The sequence below is a fragment of the Pseudorca crassidens genome, chromosome 8 (genome assembly GCF_039906515.1).
Source record: "Pseudorca crassidens isolate mPseCra1 chromosome 8, mPseCra1.hap1, whole genome shotgun sequence".
NCBI classification, from domain to species: domain Eukaryota; kingdom Metazoa; phylum Chordata; class Mammalia; order Artiodactyla; family Delphinidae; genus Pseudorca; species Pseudorca crassidens.
Window position 1 is genome coordinate 26401335 of NC_090303.1, and position 17376 is coordinate 26418710.

The 17376-nt window shown below is 36.4% G+C and overlaps 1 protein-coding gene across 6 annotated transcripts in view; it reads right to left on the minus strand.

Moving 5' to 3' along the window:
- Window positions 1-17376, minus strand: part of CACNA2D1 (calcium voltage-gated channel auxiliary subunit alpha2delta 1) — a 512643-nt gene that overhangs the window by 20442 nt on the left and 474825 nt on the right. For 5 of the 6 annotated variants that reach the window (XM_067746078.1, XM_067746077.1, XM_067746079.1 and 2 more), the window contains 11 exons: window positions 13535-13622; window positions 12378-12440; window positions 11591-11694; window positions 10597-10683; window positions 7703-7770; window positions 7282-7320; window positions 5449-5520; window positions 4439-4591; window positions 4300-4352; window positions 2614-2669; window positions 2079-2208 (listed from right to left, as the gene is read on the minus strand). In XM_067746078.1, the coding sequence (XP_067602179.1) occupies window positions 2079-2208; window positions 2614-2669; window positions 4300-4352; window positions 4439-4591; window positions 5449-5520; window positions 7282-7320; window positions 7703-7770; window positions 10597-10683; window positions 11591-11694; window positions 12378-12440; window positions 13535-13622 (913 nt within the window). Of the gene's footprint in view, window positions 1-2078; window positions 2209-2613; window positions 2670-2716; window positions 3860-4299; window positions 4353-4438; window positions 4592-5448; window positions 5521-7281; window positions 7321-7702; window positions 7771-10596; window positions 10684-11590; window positions 11695-12377; window positions 12441-13534; window positions 13623-17376 lie in introns of those variants that run through there. The other variant, XM_067746082.1, reaches the window with a different exon arrangement.

Genomic DNA, 17376 nt, shown 5'->3' on the forward strand with positions numbered 1-17376 from the left:
AACACTGAATGATTTTAGAAGAGAAAGATTACCATGTTTGATTAACATGGACATGCTATCTCTCAAATGAATACTAAAATAATTCCAACAGATGCTTTAAGTGTGACCTTTGTTTCTTAAGTGATAGTCCTCAATGCAAAATGAACACCATCTAGTCGTTTCATTTTACATATTTAGGGAATTGTGGTATCTATCACTGAAAATGTGCCCAAGTTGCCTTATTTTACAGTAAAGGAAAGTAGGAGCACAAAAATGGCTCAGCACTTCTCCAAGTCATAGCAGACTGAAGTCTGGATCAGTGCTGTTCAACCAACTTTCTGTGAAGACAGAAACGTCTTCCGCTTTAACCAGCATGGTAAACAACTGCCGCATGAGGCTACTGAGCACCTGAAATGGTGACTAGCGTGACTGAGGCACAAAACTGTAATATTAATTAATGCCACTGATGATTAAAATTGCCACCTGTGGCTGGTCACTACTGAGTTGGGACAACACAGGCATAGACAGAATTATGGGCTTTGAATTCCATGCAGTGTTTTTTTCCACATCTTAAGCTGCTTCTACCTTCCACAATAAAAATGTAGATCTGTCATTAAAGAGTAATTTAGTTTTCAAAGAATGGGATTTATTTTTTAAACCTATTGAAGTTGGGACACAGCATAAAGTTACACAACGCAAATGTAGGCATGATTTAACTTAATATCTTATAATGATCTTTACAGTTTAACTTAGTATTTTTTTTTTTTTGCGATATGCGGGCCTCTCACTGTTGTGGCCTCTCCCATTGCGGAGCACAGGCTCCGGACACGCAGGCTCAGCGGCCATGGCTCACGGGCCCAGCCGCTCCGCGGCATGTGGGATCTTCCCGGACCGGGGCACGAACCCGTGTCCCCTGCATCGGCAGGCGGACTCTCAACCACTGCACCACCAGGGAAGCCCCTTAGTCATTTTTTAAAGTATATGTTGCTATTACTGAACATCAATCAATGAAAGCCCAAAGACTCTAAACTCTTTCTGATGTACCCATTAAACATGCCACAGTTCTGTTTCCTGAAGGTGATGTTCTGATATACTAATCTCGAAACAAGACGGTCTGATTTTTTCTGAGTACATGCCTTACTCTGCCCCTTTCCTCTTCCTCCTCCTAGGATATACAGGTTTCATAAAGTAACTCATAAAATCATACTGACCATGTCTATTAAAAATTTGTGCTAGTTTCAGTTAACCCCCTGTGAAAAAATATATATTTTTAACTGTTATAGACTTCTTTTCCAAATCGCCTAGCAACTACCTATTCCATCCCTGTCAGCTGCTCAGATTACCTCACCCCCTCATCTTTCCTCTTCTCTCTGTTAACATTTCTTCTAGAACAAGCTGTCCTCAGCTACTGAAAACAAAGTGTCCCAACTCTGTGCCTTTCTGCTCCGTTCTCAGGGATCCTGTGACATGGATTATCCCTTTCCTTTCAAAACTTCGAAAATCTCCCACCTTGCCTTTCTCTCTCTCATTACAACAAAATTAAACCTCTCCATCTCTTCCAAAATGTTTTCAAGATGTTTTATGGGCGGTGATGACTAACATTAAGCTTGATTTTAGGAAATGATATGTTCTCCTAGTTCTTTCAGTTTCAACTCAAAGATACATTCAATTCTAAATTTAAGTGAAGACTACAAGTAAAACTTACTAGCCAAGAACATTTTTGTTAACCTGTTTAGTAAATATAATTCTAATCTTATCAAAGAAAATAATCTCTGAAACTATCTCAACATTAGAAAAATTTTAATATGGATTCTTCTAGACAAAATATAATACAATCAGATTCCTCTATGTTCTGCCTAAAAGTGGGTATAATTTTTTTGATCATGTAATTATTACTGTTGAAGGGATTACAACTTATCAGAGTTAGAATTAATTTTAAAAACCTTCAGAGAAACTGAAGAGCTCTGATTATTTTCAAAGCAGTTATTCAGATCTCTCGCACTCCAAAGACAACCTCCGTTATTTTCTGTGACGATTATAAAAGTGAATACAATTTCTTAGTCAAACAGGACTAGTCCAGAAATGAAGAAACAAATTACCTGGAACAGTTTCCACAGTCTAATACACCGCTGAATGATTTACTATCGTTATCGAAGAAATACTGGGTTTGTTCGGTAATGCAGCTCTGCTTTGATAGAGAGGCTGTGAAGTCGTCATCTTCCATCTCAACTGTGGGGAAAATAAAGACCATCACCATGAGAGGACACTTCAGTCGGTCTCCCAGAGCTTTCATTTCTCACAGAGCAAAACAAATGTATGAGGGCAGGCACCTCAACTGGCTTGTTTACTCCGTGTGGCGTAGTGGCAGCCCTTAAAGATGCCCAATAACTATCAATAGAATAAATGAATTTGAATACATTTGAGTTTGAATGCAGCTGCAAAACAGAGGCCAGTGTGACCTAGGAATGTTTCTAAGGCAGTAGGAAAGTTCTGACAAAGAGATTTCAACCTACAAAAGTGTTAAATGGACGATCTCTCTCTCTCTCTCACACACACGCACTTTCTGAGTTTTGAACTCGGAGCATCCAAAAAGAAAATGTTAATTATTATGACAGTATCTGAGCATTTACATACCTGCCTCAAGAAGTCGTGGAAAGGTCAAACTCAAGAGAAACTGCTGTAGAATAGACCTGAATTTTAAATATGAAAAAGTATTGATATTTTCCTTCATAAATTAACAAAAACCAGAGTATTTTTGGCATGTACACAAACACGTTTCTTTTTCATCTTTTTGGAAAAAGTTGAGAGTTTGCGAATAGAAAGTTGAGCATTTTTATATAAGTATTTCTTAAATTATGCAAGACATTGTCAATTCCATTCTGTAAAAGAAGTCATGAAGTCATCAGATGTGTTCAGGACCCAGTGAGGGACACATATGTGTCAAGACACCTAATACAAAATCAGAGCCAGGAGAAGTGGTAACTCTAAGAGGGAGAATGTCATCATTCTGGTGCGCAGTTTTCACACTCAAGATTTTCTCCTTATTTTAGTTATTAAAGCTCTGTGGTAGGAAAAAAAAACCCTAAACAAAAATGACTTTGTACCATGGGTTTACGAACTATTTACTCTACAATATAGAACATATTTGTAAATACATCATGTGGCATCCATGAAATACAATATACATATTATATATAGGGCATATGGCATGCCCTATATATCAGTTTTACAGTAAATGACAATTGAGCCAAATATGAGTAAAAACTCATCTGGAACTGAGTTTAGTTAAAACAAAAGTTGGGGGGGAGGTTGAGGAGGGGGAAGGTTCTGGCCAGAAAATAGCATAAAGACAATCAAGTATTTCACGATGACTATGAGCTTCAGAAAACCTATGTAAATTCATCTACAAATGTCATTGTCAGAACAGAAAGCACCCTTTTCCACAATTTTTTTTAGAATAAATTGGATTTTTAATCTAACATCTTTGCTATTTTAATAAAATGGCATAATCATTTAATTTTCGCTGGGAAAGCCACAACATCAAGTGAACGTTATAGATTAATATACGTGGAATAAAACTTATACAATACAGTAGGGTAATGATACAAAAGAGAGAGAGAGAGAGAGAGGGAGGGAGGGAGGGAGGGAGGGAGAGAATGGACCCAGACACAACAGGAGGATTAGTTACTTGACTGATCAGACCCAAACAATGACAAATTTGATCTTCCAGACTTTCCACAGTGCCTCAATAAGCAGTTTAAATGTCTTCTTTTCACAGATGGCAGGATATAGGTAAGAGGGGAAGGAGGGAGGAAGGGTAGAACCAGTGAAAAGAATTAGATCCATTTCAGGAACATGATGCTTCTAAAATGATGCCAGCCTTTGTAAGAAAAATGAAGAGGTAGAAAGATAAGTCATCATGTCATGAATTTGATGGATGAAGACATTTAACTTGCACAATGAAGGCAATAAATAGTAACTTTTTGTAGATCAATATGCCTAAAATGTAAGGATTGAGTATAATATAAACAAAAAATACAAACGAAAAGAGTTTCAACAGATCCATAGGTAAAAGAAGCCCCTGAAAAGGCTGAAGTGTGCCTGAGCAAAATACTGTTTTCATATAAAAAGCTGAATAACTGTAACGGTTTTACAGTGATCAGTAAGAAAAAATACTTATGAATATTGCCAATATGTGCTGTAGGAAATGAAAAAACTAGTTCCCATACTAATTATCTACATGTCCATCTTTCCATCACATTCTTTACTATTTCACAACACTTTTCTCTCAATACCAATAAAACTACAATTTTGACTTACCAGGCAGCAGCAGTGGCCCACCAGCCAATGTGTAATATGTCTGCTATTGATGGCTATAAAATAGAATAAAGAAGTATTACATTAGTCTACACTGAGAGTCCCTCTGAGAGAATGGAAGGGTGAGTTGCATATTACTGACCACGTATGCTGAGCGATGCCCTGCTCCTTGTTTTGGTGCAGCTCCAGGCTCACACACTGACTGATAATCATAAGATTTATTATAAGCATAAACTGATATATTAACCAGGTGTCTCATCAAACTTGGATCAATCTCTCCAAAAAATCTTCCAATCTGGTACAGAAAAAAATAATAAAGTGTCAAATGTAAGCCAAATATTAACACCTGAACCAGTACAAACAAAAGAAATGATACAAAGAAACAGAACTAAAACTATTGAGGAGCTTGAAAACAAAAGCAAGTAATAAACCAGTATATGATACTCTGAAAAAACTCCAGTGAGATTAGGTATTCTCATTTCTGAATGGCTCCCTGTGCTATTTGGAAGGAATGGACAGTTTACTAAGCCTTAAGTCACAATCCAATAAGAGAAGTGGTGAAACTAGAAAAAGAAACTTGTAGGGACTGTGCTGGAGTGAGTCCCATCTATAGGGACAACCTCTAGCTCACCAATTCCAACCCATAAATATTGTAATTTAGGAAGACTGTCCAGTATTGAGAGATCTTTTTTGTTTGTTTTTTAAAGAGAAGCCAGATATACAGATTCAGAAATGAAATTAGTTGGCAATTAATTCTACTTTGTTTAAAATCCTGTGTAAACCAAAGAGCCTAACTGTTGCCAATTTCCAAATTTCAGGTTAGAATTTTCATCTGTTTCAAACCAGCTATGTATTAGGACTGACATTATCAACTGATTAATATATGAAAATTTTCTAAATTTCTGAGATCAAAAATAAAAAGTTCATATGATGTTAAAATCCTTAGCTCTATATTTTAATGGTAACCGTACCAGAAAGTAAACTCAGCTAACAAATATAAGGAAAACTAGTTTTAGGATGCATTTCTTGATGGTTTATATTTACATTAAGAACTTCAATTATCAATTTTTATAGTGGTATGAAGGGGTTTTGTAATGTTGATCAGGGAAACACACTTTGGAAACCCTACTCCTTGCCACTTTAGGTACATACCTGGTTAGTGTAATCATCATGATTTGCCATCAAAAGAAACCCACCGTCATCTAGAATCACACAATCCATTACCTAGCAAAACAAAAATAACAGTTAATACACTTTTTTAGGAAGGTTAGGTTACATAATCATTACTCCATTATATAGATGATTATAACAAAATAGGAGAAAAACTTAGATAACTATATCTTCTCTTGAACATATATGCTCAGGAGATTCTGATGAAATAAATTAAGGGCATGTATATAGATTGCTGTCAAACCATCAAGGCTTGAAATTCCACCACGATCCGTCCAGTTAAAATAGTCAACGCAGGGACTTCCCTGGTGGTGCAGTGGTTAAGAACCGCCCGCCAATGCAGGGGAAAACGGGTTTGAGCCCTGGTCCGGGAAGATCCGACATGCCGCGGAGCAACTAAGCCACAACTACTGAGCCCACACGCCGCAACTACTGAAGCCTGTGCACGTAGAGCCTGTGTTCCGCAACAAGAGAAGCCACTGCACCACAATGAAGAGTAGCCCCTGCTTGCTGCAACTAAAGAAAGCCCGCGTGCAGCAACGAAGACCCAACATAGACCAAACAAAAAAAAAAGTCAACTCAGTCTGAACGAAAACATAAGAACAAATTAGAAATAATCTTTTCACCACCCCACTGTCATCTAAATGAACCAGGAAATTAGATAAACGAAAACATTGAATAATGTACAATTATTATTTTAAACACATACTTAAGATTTTGACAAGAAAGACATTAAGAAAAATCCATTTGGGGCAATATTCATCACAGGCTTAAAAATAAAAAGCAGCAGCATGAGGTTATTTATAACTATTTTATACTAAAAATATTTGATTGGATAATTTGAGATGTAAAAGCAGGAAACAAGACCAAAAAAATGCCTCTGACAGAGGAAAAATAATCATATATCCTAAAGTATTCCCATCCAGTTTAAATTATGTTTAAATGCATGAATCAATTTAATAATTTTTATTGTATAAAATCACAAAAACATTGTTTTCAGATTTGGGGACGTAATGCACTCTATTTTTCTAGTATGAAAGGAGCTTGCTAAAACCTTTGCTCTAAAAACAGCTGATACATAGTCTATGTAAAATGGATGTTACAAAAATAATTAAAATTACTGGCTTATGATTTCACAAGACTAGGAGTGAATAAAATGACATGAAACCCCTGCTTCCTTTGGAAATATATAGACATACCTAAGAGGACTGAAAGAAAATAGTGGAATTTGTCATTTTATTCATTATATGAATAATTTATCTAGTACCATTCTTACAGCATCTTCGGCTTGGAACAAAGCGAGTTGACATTTGCTTTTTCAATTTCTCAAACAGAAATGGAAGTAATAGAAGACAATGTAAAATCCAATCCAGGCAAGTAAAACTATGTAATACCAAGGTTTAGTTAAAAAACCTTTCTCACCACTATAAACACAGTGTGAAAAATTCAGATAAAGTGCAAAAGATGAGGGAAGATTGCACTGATAATCAATAAATATGCTTCAGTTTAGAAACTCTGGTCAGAAACGAATTTGTATTTATATGTACAAAAGAATCTAACACAATTGAGACTGAAGCGAATACAGTCTATATTGATATGGCTTTTTAATGAATATCTTAAAATGCTTCTAATGTTTAAGGTTAGGAATTAAAAGCATATAATTCAAATTCTTATCTATGAATTAGTTCACAATTCCATACAATATTTTTTTAGCATTTGACTAAACCTTCCTGCATCTTTCTTTATCATTAGAGTCTTAGGAAGAGTAACACAAAAAATTGTACTTAAAAATTCCATTTTAAAGAGTTCTCTTACATCACTGTTTCTTTTACAGTCACAAACTGGACCAGCACACTGAAAGACAGAAATACAGTTATCACCTCATATTATCTTTCTAGTTGGATTTTAATTATATCATTTTAATTATTACCATATTGTAATTACAACTTTTATAATAATTAGTATAAAAGATTAAACGATAGTCTAGTCAATAGCTTTATCTTTACAAATTAGAAAAGATCAGCCAATAAATATTTAAACTAGCATTTTAAATTATAATACTGAAATATTTTCCTATTATTTATTAGTTGACTAAACAAAAAATTCTTTGAAAAAATGGTAATTCATAATTCTGCTTCAATGTAGTTGCATCGAAAATTTATTTTGTCACTGTATAAGGCGTTGCTTTCTAAGATCAGTAAATGTAGCATAAGAATTTTTTAAAAAGTTATCTTACCGGATCCCTGATTGATGTTTTGGTGAAATTCTCTATCCAGGAGTTTACATCAATTTTAATTCCAACAACTGAAACAATCATGTAAAGAAAAATTGACACATGCATTTAAAAAATGTAGCTATAATTCTCATTTATCTTTCCTCTCACATTTAAAAATTCCTGAGCAGGCAAATGTAAGTTTCTTAAGATTAAAAAAAAAAAAAAATCTGTTTAATTGCAGATATACATTGAAAAGCTGATTCAAATTCATTTAAAAGGTGGCAAATTTACTTAGCTTACAATATAATTTCTAGGGTATGATAATTTAAATAATTTATATTCAATTTAATGCTATTTTATAATGTTTATTACAGACATATATTTCTTGGGGTTTTCATTAAAAAGTAATGCTAATAGCTCTTAAACTGTTATAAACTTCGTTTATACACACATTTATTTACTATAACCTGGTATATTAACTAATAAAGGAGGCTTAAAAAAAGGAGTGTCAGGAATAGCTTTATAAATATGAGGTCATTCAAGGTGGTGGGTTTTAAGAGGCTTCCCTAACCTGACCAGTGCATGCAGGAGGTGCTTAAGAAATGTTTGCTGAGAATATACAATGGAGAAAAGACAGCCTCTTCAATAAGTAGTGCTGGGAAAACTGGACAGCTACATGTAAAAGAATGAAATTAGAACACTCCCTAACAAACACCATACACAAAAATAAACTCAAAATGGATTAAAGAGCTAAATGTAAGGCCAGACACTATCAAACTCTTAGAGGAAAACATAGGCAGAACACTCCATGACATAAATCACAGCAAGATCCTTTTTGACCCACCTCCTAGAGAAAGGGAAATAAAAACAAAAATAAACAAATGGGACCCAATGAAACTTAAAAGCTTTTGCACAGCAAAGGAAACCATAAACAAGATGAAAAGACAACCCTCAGAATGGGAGAAAATATTTGCAAACGAAGCAACTGACAAAGGATTAATCTCCAAAATATACAAGCAGCACATGCAGCTCAATATCAAAAAAACAAACAAACAATCCCAAAATGGGCAGAAGACCTAAATAGACATTTCTCCAAAGAAGATACACAGATTGCCAACAAACACATGAAAGGGTGCTCAACATCACTAATCATTAGAGAAATGCAAATCAAAACTACATGAGGTATCATCTCACACTAGTCAGAATGGCCATCATCAAAAAATCTAGAAACAATAAATGCTGGAGAGGGTGTGGAGAAAAGGGAACCCTCTTGCACTGTTGGTGGGAATGTAAATTGATACAGCCACTATGGAGAACAGTATGGAGGTTCCTTAAAAAACTAAAAATAGAACTACCACACGACCCAGCAATCCCACTACTGGGCATATACCCTGAGAAAACCATAATTCAAAATGAGTCATGTACCACAATGTTCACTGCAGCTCTATTTACAATAGCCAGGACATGGAAGCAACCTAAGTGTCCATAGACAGATGAATGGATAAAGATGTGGCACATATATACAATGGAATATTACTCAGCCATAAAAAGGAACGAAATTGAGTTATTTGGAGTGAGGTGGATGGACCTAGAGACTGTCATACAGAGTGAAGTAAGTCAGAAAGAGAAAAACAAATACCATATGCTAACACATATATATGGAATCTTAAAAAAAAAAGGTTCTGAAGAACCTAGGGGCAGGACAGGAATAAAGATGCAGATGTAGAGATTGGACTTGAGGATATGGGGAGGGGAAAGGGTAAGCCGGGACGAAGTGAGAGAGTGGCATGGACGTATATATACTACCACATGTAAAATAGCTAGTGGGAAGCCGCCGCATAGCACAGGGAGATCAGCTTGGTGCTTTGTGACCACCTGGAGGGGTGGGAAAAGGAGGGTGGGAGGGAGACGCAAAAGGGAGGAGATATGGGGATATATGTACATGTATAGCTGATTCACTTTGTTATACAGCAGAAACTAACACATCATTGTAAAGCATTATACTCCGATAAAGATGTTAAAAAAAATTTAAAAAAGAAAAAAAAGGAAATGCTCGCTGAAGTGTGGATAAATGAGTGGATGAGTAGGTAGGTGAATAGGTGGCACGTGAATGAGTGATTGACAGAATAAGATTGAATGAGTAAATGAGCAATTGAGAGAATGAAGGAAGGAGTGAATGAGTTGCTGAGTGAATGATGGAGTGAATGTATGCAGTTCAACCACTGGGGGGAGTTTATCACAGGAGTTTATCTACCTTCTCAATCTGGCCTATTTTTTCTAAAATTCAAACAATACTGAATTATACTTTTTTTTTAAACTTTTACTGCATCTGTTCATTCCAGCCCACTTCTAATTCCCACTGATGCTTAGTTTTATGAACTTTTTCATTTGCTTGATTTCTTTCACCAAAAGACTCATTATTCTATATATTTTATTGTAAGGTTTTTTTTAATAGATCCCTACCTAATTCTTTTAAACAGATACATAGTATAGATATGCCACAATTTATCTTTTCCCCCAATGATGGAAACTTAACTTTTCATGTTTAAATTATTACAAATATTCACATCCTTGCCCATATCTACTTTTGTATATTTGAAATACTTTATAGGATAGACTTCTGAGTGGAATTGCTGGATCAATCCAGCAATTAGAATTTTGATATACAACACGAAACTGACTCCCTAAATTTATGTCAAGAGTGTATAAACATACACACTTCTTTGAAAACTCAACTCTTATTTTATCCCCAATCTCATACGTAACTAATTGTGTTTCATTTTATTTTTCAAATTTGACTTTATTTTCGTTGAAGCTTTCTGATAGCCTTCCTGAAAAGCAGTGCCAGTGGATAATATAAACAGTAGGTCACATTTAGTTTCGGTCGTGTGTATGTGTACAATATATGTGCTTACCTGCAGGTTTTAGAAGTTTTCCCTGGATGTATATTTCTACAGCTTTGCTTACCATAATGCCCAATTCATAAGCACCAGGTCCGCTTTCTAAAAAAAAAAAAAAAAAAAAAAAGGAAAAATAGACCTATCTAGATAAAGCAAATAATATTACATTTCTTTTAATAGGTACAGGTGGATACTGTTTTACTTAAATGTTCTAGCATAAATATGTTATCAAAAAGTGGTCTCCTCTTCCCTTTTCTTCCATTTTATAGCAGGCTAATTAGAGTGTCCAGGAATTGGTTTGCATGAATTGACTTTGGAATGAGAATTACTCAGCTTGGCTGCATCCCTCTCACAATAAAGGATGCACACCAAATCCCTGCTTTGACACTTACTACAATATTGGGGAGGCTGCTGAAGTAAAGCAGAAAGATTGATCTTAGATTCACAAAACTGCTGTAAAACTGTAAAAGATACATATTCCTGGAAAAACTGAAATTCTCTGAACTTCAGTTTCCCCGTTTGCGAAAATGGTGATGGTAGAACCAACCCCCAGAAAGGATGAAGGATTAAATTAGAAAGTTTTAGGGAGAGAACCCAATAAAGTATTTTAAAATATAGGCTATTATTAATTTTTATAAATGTTATGCAACTAATACCGATTAAAGAGCAAACTGATTAATTACATTTTTAAAATTCATTAAACATTCTTACATATATTTGCAGTTTGTGAAATGAGGGATGATCTATATGTGTTTCAATGTATTATGCATGCCTGTAGATATGCTGTCTTTACATTACTGGGTGGCTGATTTCTTGTAGATGCATTTTACTTCCTCAACTAAATGGATGCTTCTGTCCTTCCAATGTCGTGCACATGGTATATGCTTAATGATGACTATTCTGAGCAAATACCATAAAATATATTGTTTGTGTGGGGGGAAGCAGGTAGTAGCAATAATTTATTTTTAAAAAAGGAATTGAGATGGCTGAATTCTAAAGCAATACTTACTGTTAAAGTACGGAGCAGTGAAAACATAGTTATCGTTATCAAGACTTCTTTTATAAAAGCTGTCCTCATATGTTTCTGGGTTTTCTTGCCAATTTTCTCCAGCCCTAAGGAGGAAATGGGTCATCATTCTTATTCTTTAATCTACTCGATAACTTACTTTTCCCTTTGTGGACACCACTGAACTTTACAGATATGTCTGTATCTCAGGTATGTCTAAGGAAGATAGTGGTAATTGATGGTGTAAATGACATTCACTACTAAGCAACAGATCTGCTTAGAATTAAACTAAGGAGCAGAAAAAGCTGACGTCTAGTTTTACTCTGCCATTTACTAGCCAGGTAGTTATAGACAAGTCAGTTAATAAGTCAATTAATATAAATAAGCCTACACAGCCCACTTTATGGACTCTTCTGAAGATAAACACAGATAAAATCCATAGACCAGTGAAAACAATGAAGTGCTATGCAAACATTGCCAATTGACATATTTGTAATAACCATTATGTTCATTTAACCAGGTTAGCTTATGTCTATGAAGAGAGAAATCTCTTTGATAACCTCTTCACTGTTGTAATATTTATGACAAGCGAAAACATCATTGAAGAATTATAATAGCATTTTTGAAAGAAATGGAGTATTTTAATAAGTAAGTACTTCAGGTAAATTCCAATTTAACTACTAATAATGATCAGTTTCTCTGAAGAATGGCTTCCTTATACAGTAAGGTACAGATCCTTGGAGTAGTCCTTTGTAATCTAGTAATTTTTACAGATGCTATTTGAACTTACTCTTTGGGATAAACTCTGGTAATCCCACCATCAGTCACAACAAACCGTGCTTTCACTCCCTTGCTGGAACAGAAGACAAAAGAAGGAAATTTCATTCAACTTATTCTTTGTAAGGTGTTAGTTTAGGTGTTGGTGGTACAAAGAGAAACAGAATGAGTTCCTGACATAAAGGAGGCCGAAGTAAATGTATCAATAGATGTAAACTATGTTTTAATAAAACACAGTTTTTAGATATTTCTTAAAATATCTAAGAAATAGTTAAAGGGAGGATGCTTAAGGAAGACATTTCATAAGAAATAATGAGATAGCTGCATGCTGAAGATGGAATGGGAGTTAACACAGATGGCAGGAAGACATCACATGTAAAGAAAAGAGTACATGTAAGGGAAAGCTAGTGAAGAGTGGTAGTATTTGGTGTAATAAAAGCATAAGGCATGAGGTGAGAAACAACAGGAGGTACAGTTGCAAGTATAAGCTTCTGAAGAATGGTCAGCTCATGAGTGATCATGAAATCCACGCTGGAGAGGCTGCTTCACCTTCACCCTGAAGTTAGGGCTCCGTTTTAAAAGTGAGACTCTGGAAAGTATGAGTTACATGGAGAACAGCCTGGGGCCCGTGGGCAGAGGAATTGGAAGCCCTAAAGGCGGAGACATCACTGCTGTGATTTCTTAGATATGGAAAACAATTAGAACCCTGAGTATGAAGCAGAGAGGAAAACATTTTTAGAAACAATATTTAGCACTTGGTGATTGATTGGAAATGGGGCGGAGAAGAGACTGGAAACGAGAACCATTGTCAGATTTCTCCCTGTCTTGACTGGCTGTAGGGCAGGGCTATTAGAAAGCTAACTGAACATTCACTAGAAGCCCTAGTTTACCACCAACACTGAGACACACGCAAGCACACCTATTTAACTTGATCATTCACACTGTAGCATATACATGCGTAAAGCTGAGTAATGGTAGATGTTAGTCCTGACACACACCCACAACTGAAAATTCAAGTTGTCAACAACTGCAAAATGGTTTTCTTGGGAAACGGTTATTAAAGATAAATAATAAACTTTAAATTTGAGATTTATTTTCCAAAAATTTCCCAGAGAGAAGCTAAACTGAAATACAGAATATATATCTTTTATTAATAAGACAAACACTTACATGTTTTTCTGCTTACTCCAGTAATTCTGGACAAGTTCATTTGTAAAGCCGGCATCCAGCAAGACTCTATTAATCAAGTCCGTATTGCCTAACAGAGAAGGAAAGCCTCAATTACACCCACATAGTTTAATTAGGATAGTAATGAAACAAACATTTTCTATTTCCAGAAGCAATTTAGAGTGGATAATATTTCTATGAATTTAAAAATGTAACCTTATTAATTTTCTACATTTTTTATATTGTTCCTCTTCCATTTTTCAGGATATGGACAAAATTAGAAGTGGAAAAACCAATTCTAAATGAGGCAAATTATTTTATAAATGCTATCAAAAAGATAAGGATTCCAAAGTATCATAATTTCACAGACGATTTTATGCCTAAATATAAAACTACATAATACATATAGGGTTTTGTTTGTTTTTTTGTTTTCTGTTTTGGGGCCAAGGAACAGAATAACTTATCACAGACCAACACTGCTCCAAGACCGGCTTTTGGAATCTGCTGGTATTGATGAAAGAGCACAGGCTTCAGGCTGTCACTTGTGGAGTAACTGAAGAGAGTATTAGCCCAGGTTTGAAGGTAATGGAGGGAAGAGATGACGAGGACCAAGGGTCAATGAATACACTCTCTTAAACAAAAAATGTTGCCTTCTTCCCTTTCTCTTGGCTTCTCTGCTCTAAGCCCATAAAGCTCTGAAATAACCTACAAGTACCGACTGAAACTTCACACTTCTTATTTCATTTTATTCAGATATGGAATATATGGTCTTAGTTAATACTGTATTACCACAAGAGTTGGGGGTGGCATAGAAAATATTTTAGTTCCTTTTAATTATTTTACCTCAATGTATCTTTCACTCAAGATTAAAGGATCAATTTAATCCATATTTTAGACTTCATTTCAATTCATTCTAGGAACTTTTATTACATTGTTTTAGAAACAATCACTATAAAAAAATAATCCTTTTGGAAAGTGAGTGATATATTTTAATTCTTAAATCCTTTTAATTCTTAAATCCTTTTAGGTAAAACAAAAGAGACCATTGTTTTAATCTGTAATATAAATCAATGTTGCAAGTAATTTCATAGTTTGATTCATATTTTCATTATGCTCTAAGCCTAAAATCAATCTTGAAATCTGTCTCCTGCAGCTGGTTACACGCAATAAATAGATTATTAGTATTAAGCTTTACTGTTTTATACATTTACACTTTTCATTTTTACTTTAATTCAAAAATAAAGAACAATATGAAGAAGACAACCACTCTACAGCATTCACAATTAGGTAGTTTAATAAATTAACTTAAACAATAGATGAGAATTGTAATTTTACTGATGGATTAAGTACTTTTATAAAGCAAAGTTAAACTTGTACCTCTTTAAAAAAAACCCATTTAGGACAGTTACATTTCAATCACTGATATCTACTTTTAGAGTTGGTTTTACAGATTATTGATAACATGAGGTAAAGTATGATTGAGAAAAATCTACAACACTGTCACAGGAAAATAGAAATTATTTCATAGCTATTAACTCTTATAATAAAACATCTAGTAAGTTTTCAATTTTTTATATAATCATCTCAAACATTTCCCACAGAATTATAGGGGAGGCAGAAAAAAGTTAATTGAAATGAAGGAAGAGACTGAAGAACATAAATAACACTATGGATATTAGCGCTATTTTACTAAAAGTATTTTCTTTAAACACTTGTACTTCTCTGAGACGCGACATCCAATTAAAGGAGTATTCAATAATCTTATTATTTCAGTTCTCTCTTGGAAATAAATAATAACATTGTAAAGGTTCTGCTCAGAACGAGCTCACACTGAGCAGAAAGTTTTGAAATCACACGTGTTCAGGCATGATCAATGCAGACTTCACCCACCCATGACAGGTTTCCAGAGTGGCTCTTTTGAGCAACCGGCTAACTTGTCTTAGAGGTGCTCAGTAGTAATTTCTTATGAGATAAATATAAGTTTGAGAGACAGCTTTAAGAAGGGATTTTCTTTTTTTATAACTGAGGAAATGCTTTAGTTAACTCTTCCTGATAGCAGGAGAAATAACTTTTAAGAAGAAAAGAAAAAGAGAGAAGAAGGACGAGGGAGAGCAGAAGGGAGAAGATGGAAGAAGGAGAAAGAGAACAAACAAGTCATTTATGTGTACTTTTATCTTCAAGTTATATTTACTAAGGTAATTTTTGCCAGGCAGTTGGTTTTTCTCTCTTATTTCCTAAGTATACTGCCTTTTCTCCTGATTGTACTTTTTAATAAATAGGGTAATTTTAGGAAGAAAAAACAGTTAAGATTTTTAAATGTTTTAAGAGCCCAGAATCCACAAATCTCTATGAGGTTTCAGAGTATAAATGATGCAAATTTCTCTGAAAGACAAATAAAATTGTTAAAAACTAACTACTAAAATTGAGCCATTCTAACTTGATTTACTTCATAAAATGGTAAATTATAGATGTATATTTTTTAAGATTAACGTTAACTGTGATCAAGATAAAACCCCAGGACGAGGGGAAGATGGCGAAAGAGTAAGTCGAGAAGATCACCTTCCTCCCCCCAGATACACCAGAAATACATCTACACGTGGAACAACTCCTACAGAACACCTACTGAACGTTGGCAGGAGACCTCAGACCTCCCAAAAGGCAAGAAACTCCCCACGTAGGGCAAAAGAAAAAAGAATAAACAGAGACAAAAGGATAGCGACGGGACCTGCACCAGTGGGAGGGAGCCATGAAGGAGGAAAGGTTTCCACACACTAGGAGCCCCTTCACGGGCGGAGACTGCGGGTGGTGGAGGGGGGAGCTTCGGAGCCGAGGAGGAGAGCGCAGCAACAGGGGTGCGGAGGGCAAAGCGGAGAGATTCACGCACAGAGGTGGCGACCAGCACTCACCAGCCCTAGAGGCTTGTCTGCTCACCCGCCGGGGCGGGCGGGGCTGGGAGCTGAGGCTCGGGCTTCTGTCGGAGCGCAGGGATAGGACTGGCAGCGTGAACACAGCCTGAAGGGGGATAGTGCACCACAGCTAGCCGGGAGGGAATCCGGGGAAAAGTCTGGACCTGCCGAAGAGGCAAGAGACTTTTTCTTCCCTCTTTGTTTCCTGGTGCGCGAGGAGAGGGGATTAAGAACGCTGCTTAAAGGAGCTCCGGAGACAGGAGCGAGCCGCGGCTAAAAGTGCGGATCCCAGAGACGTGCATGAGACGCTAAGGCTGCTGCTGCCGCCACCAAGAAGCCTGCGTGCGAGCACAGGTCACTACCCACACCCCCCCTTCCGGGGAGCCTGTGCAGCCCGCCACTGCCAGGGTCCCGGGATCCAGGGACAATTTCCCTGGGAGAACGCACGGCGCGCCTCAGGATGGTGCAACTTCACGCGAGCCTCTGCCGCCGCAGGCCTGCCCCGCCCTCCGTGCCCCTCCCTCCCCATGGCCTGAGTGAGCCAGAGCCCCCGAATCAGTGGCTCTTTTAACCCCGTCCTGTCTGAGCAAAGAACAGAAGCCCTCCGGCGACCTACAAGCAGAGGCAGGGCCAAATCCAAAGCTGAGCCCCTGGGAGCTGTGAGAACAAAGAAGAGAAAGGGAAATCTCTCCCAGCAGCCTCAGAAGCAGCAGATTAAATCTCCACAATCAACTTGATGTACCCTGCATCTGTGGAATACATGAATAGACAACGAACCATCCCAAATTGAAGAGCCGTGTGGATGAAAGGCTCTTGGTGCTGCAGCCAGGAGTCAGTGCTGTGCCTCTGAGGTGGGAGAGCCAACTTCAGGACACTGGTCCACAAGAGACCTCCCAGCTCCACATAATATCAAACGGCAAAAATCTCCCAGAGATCTCC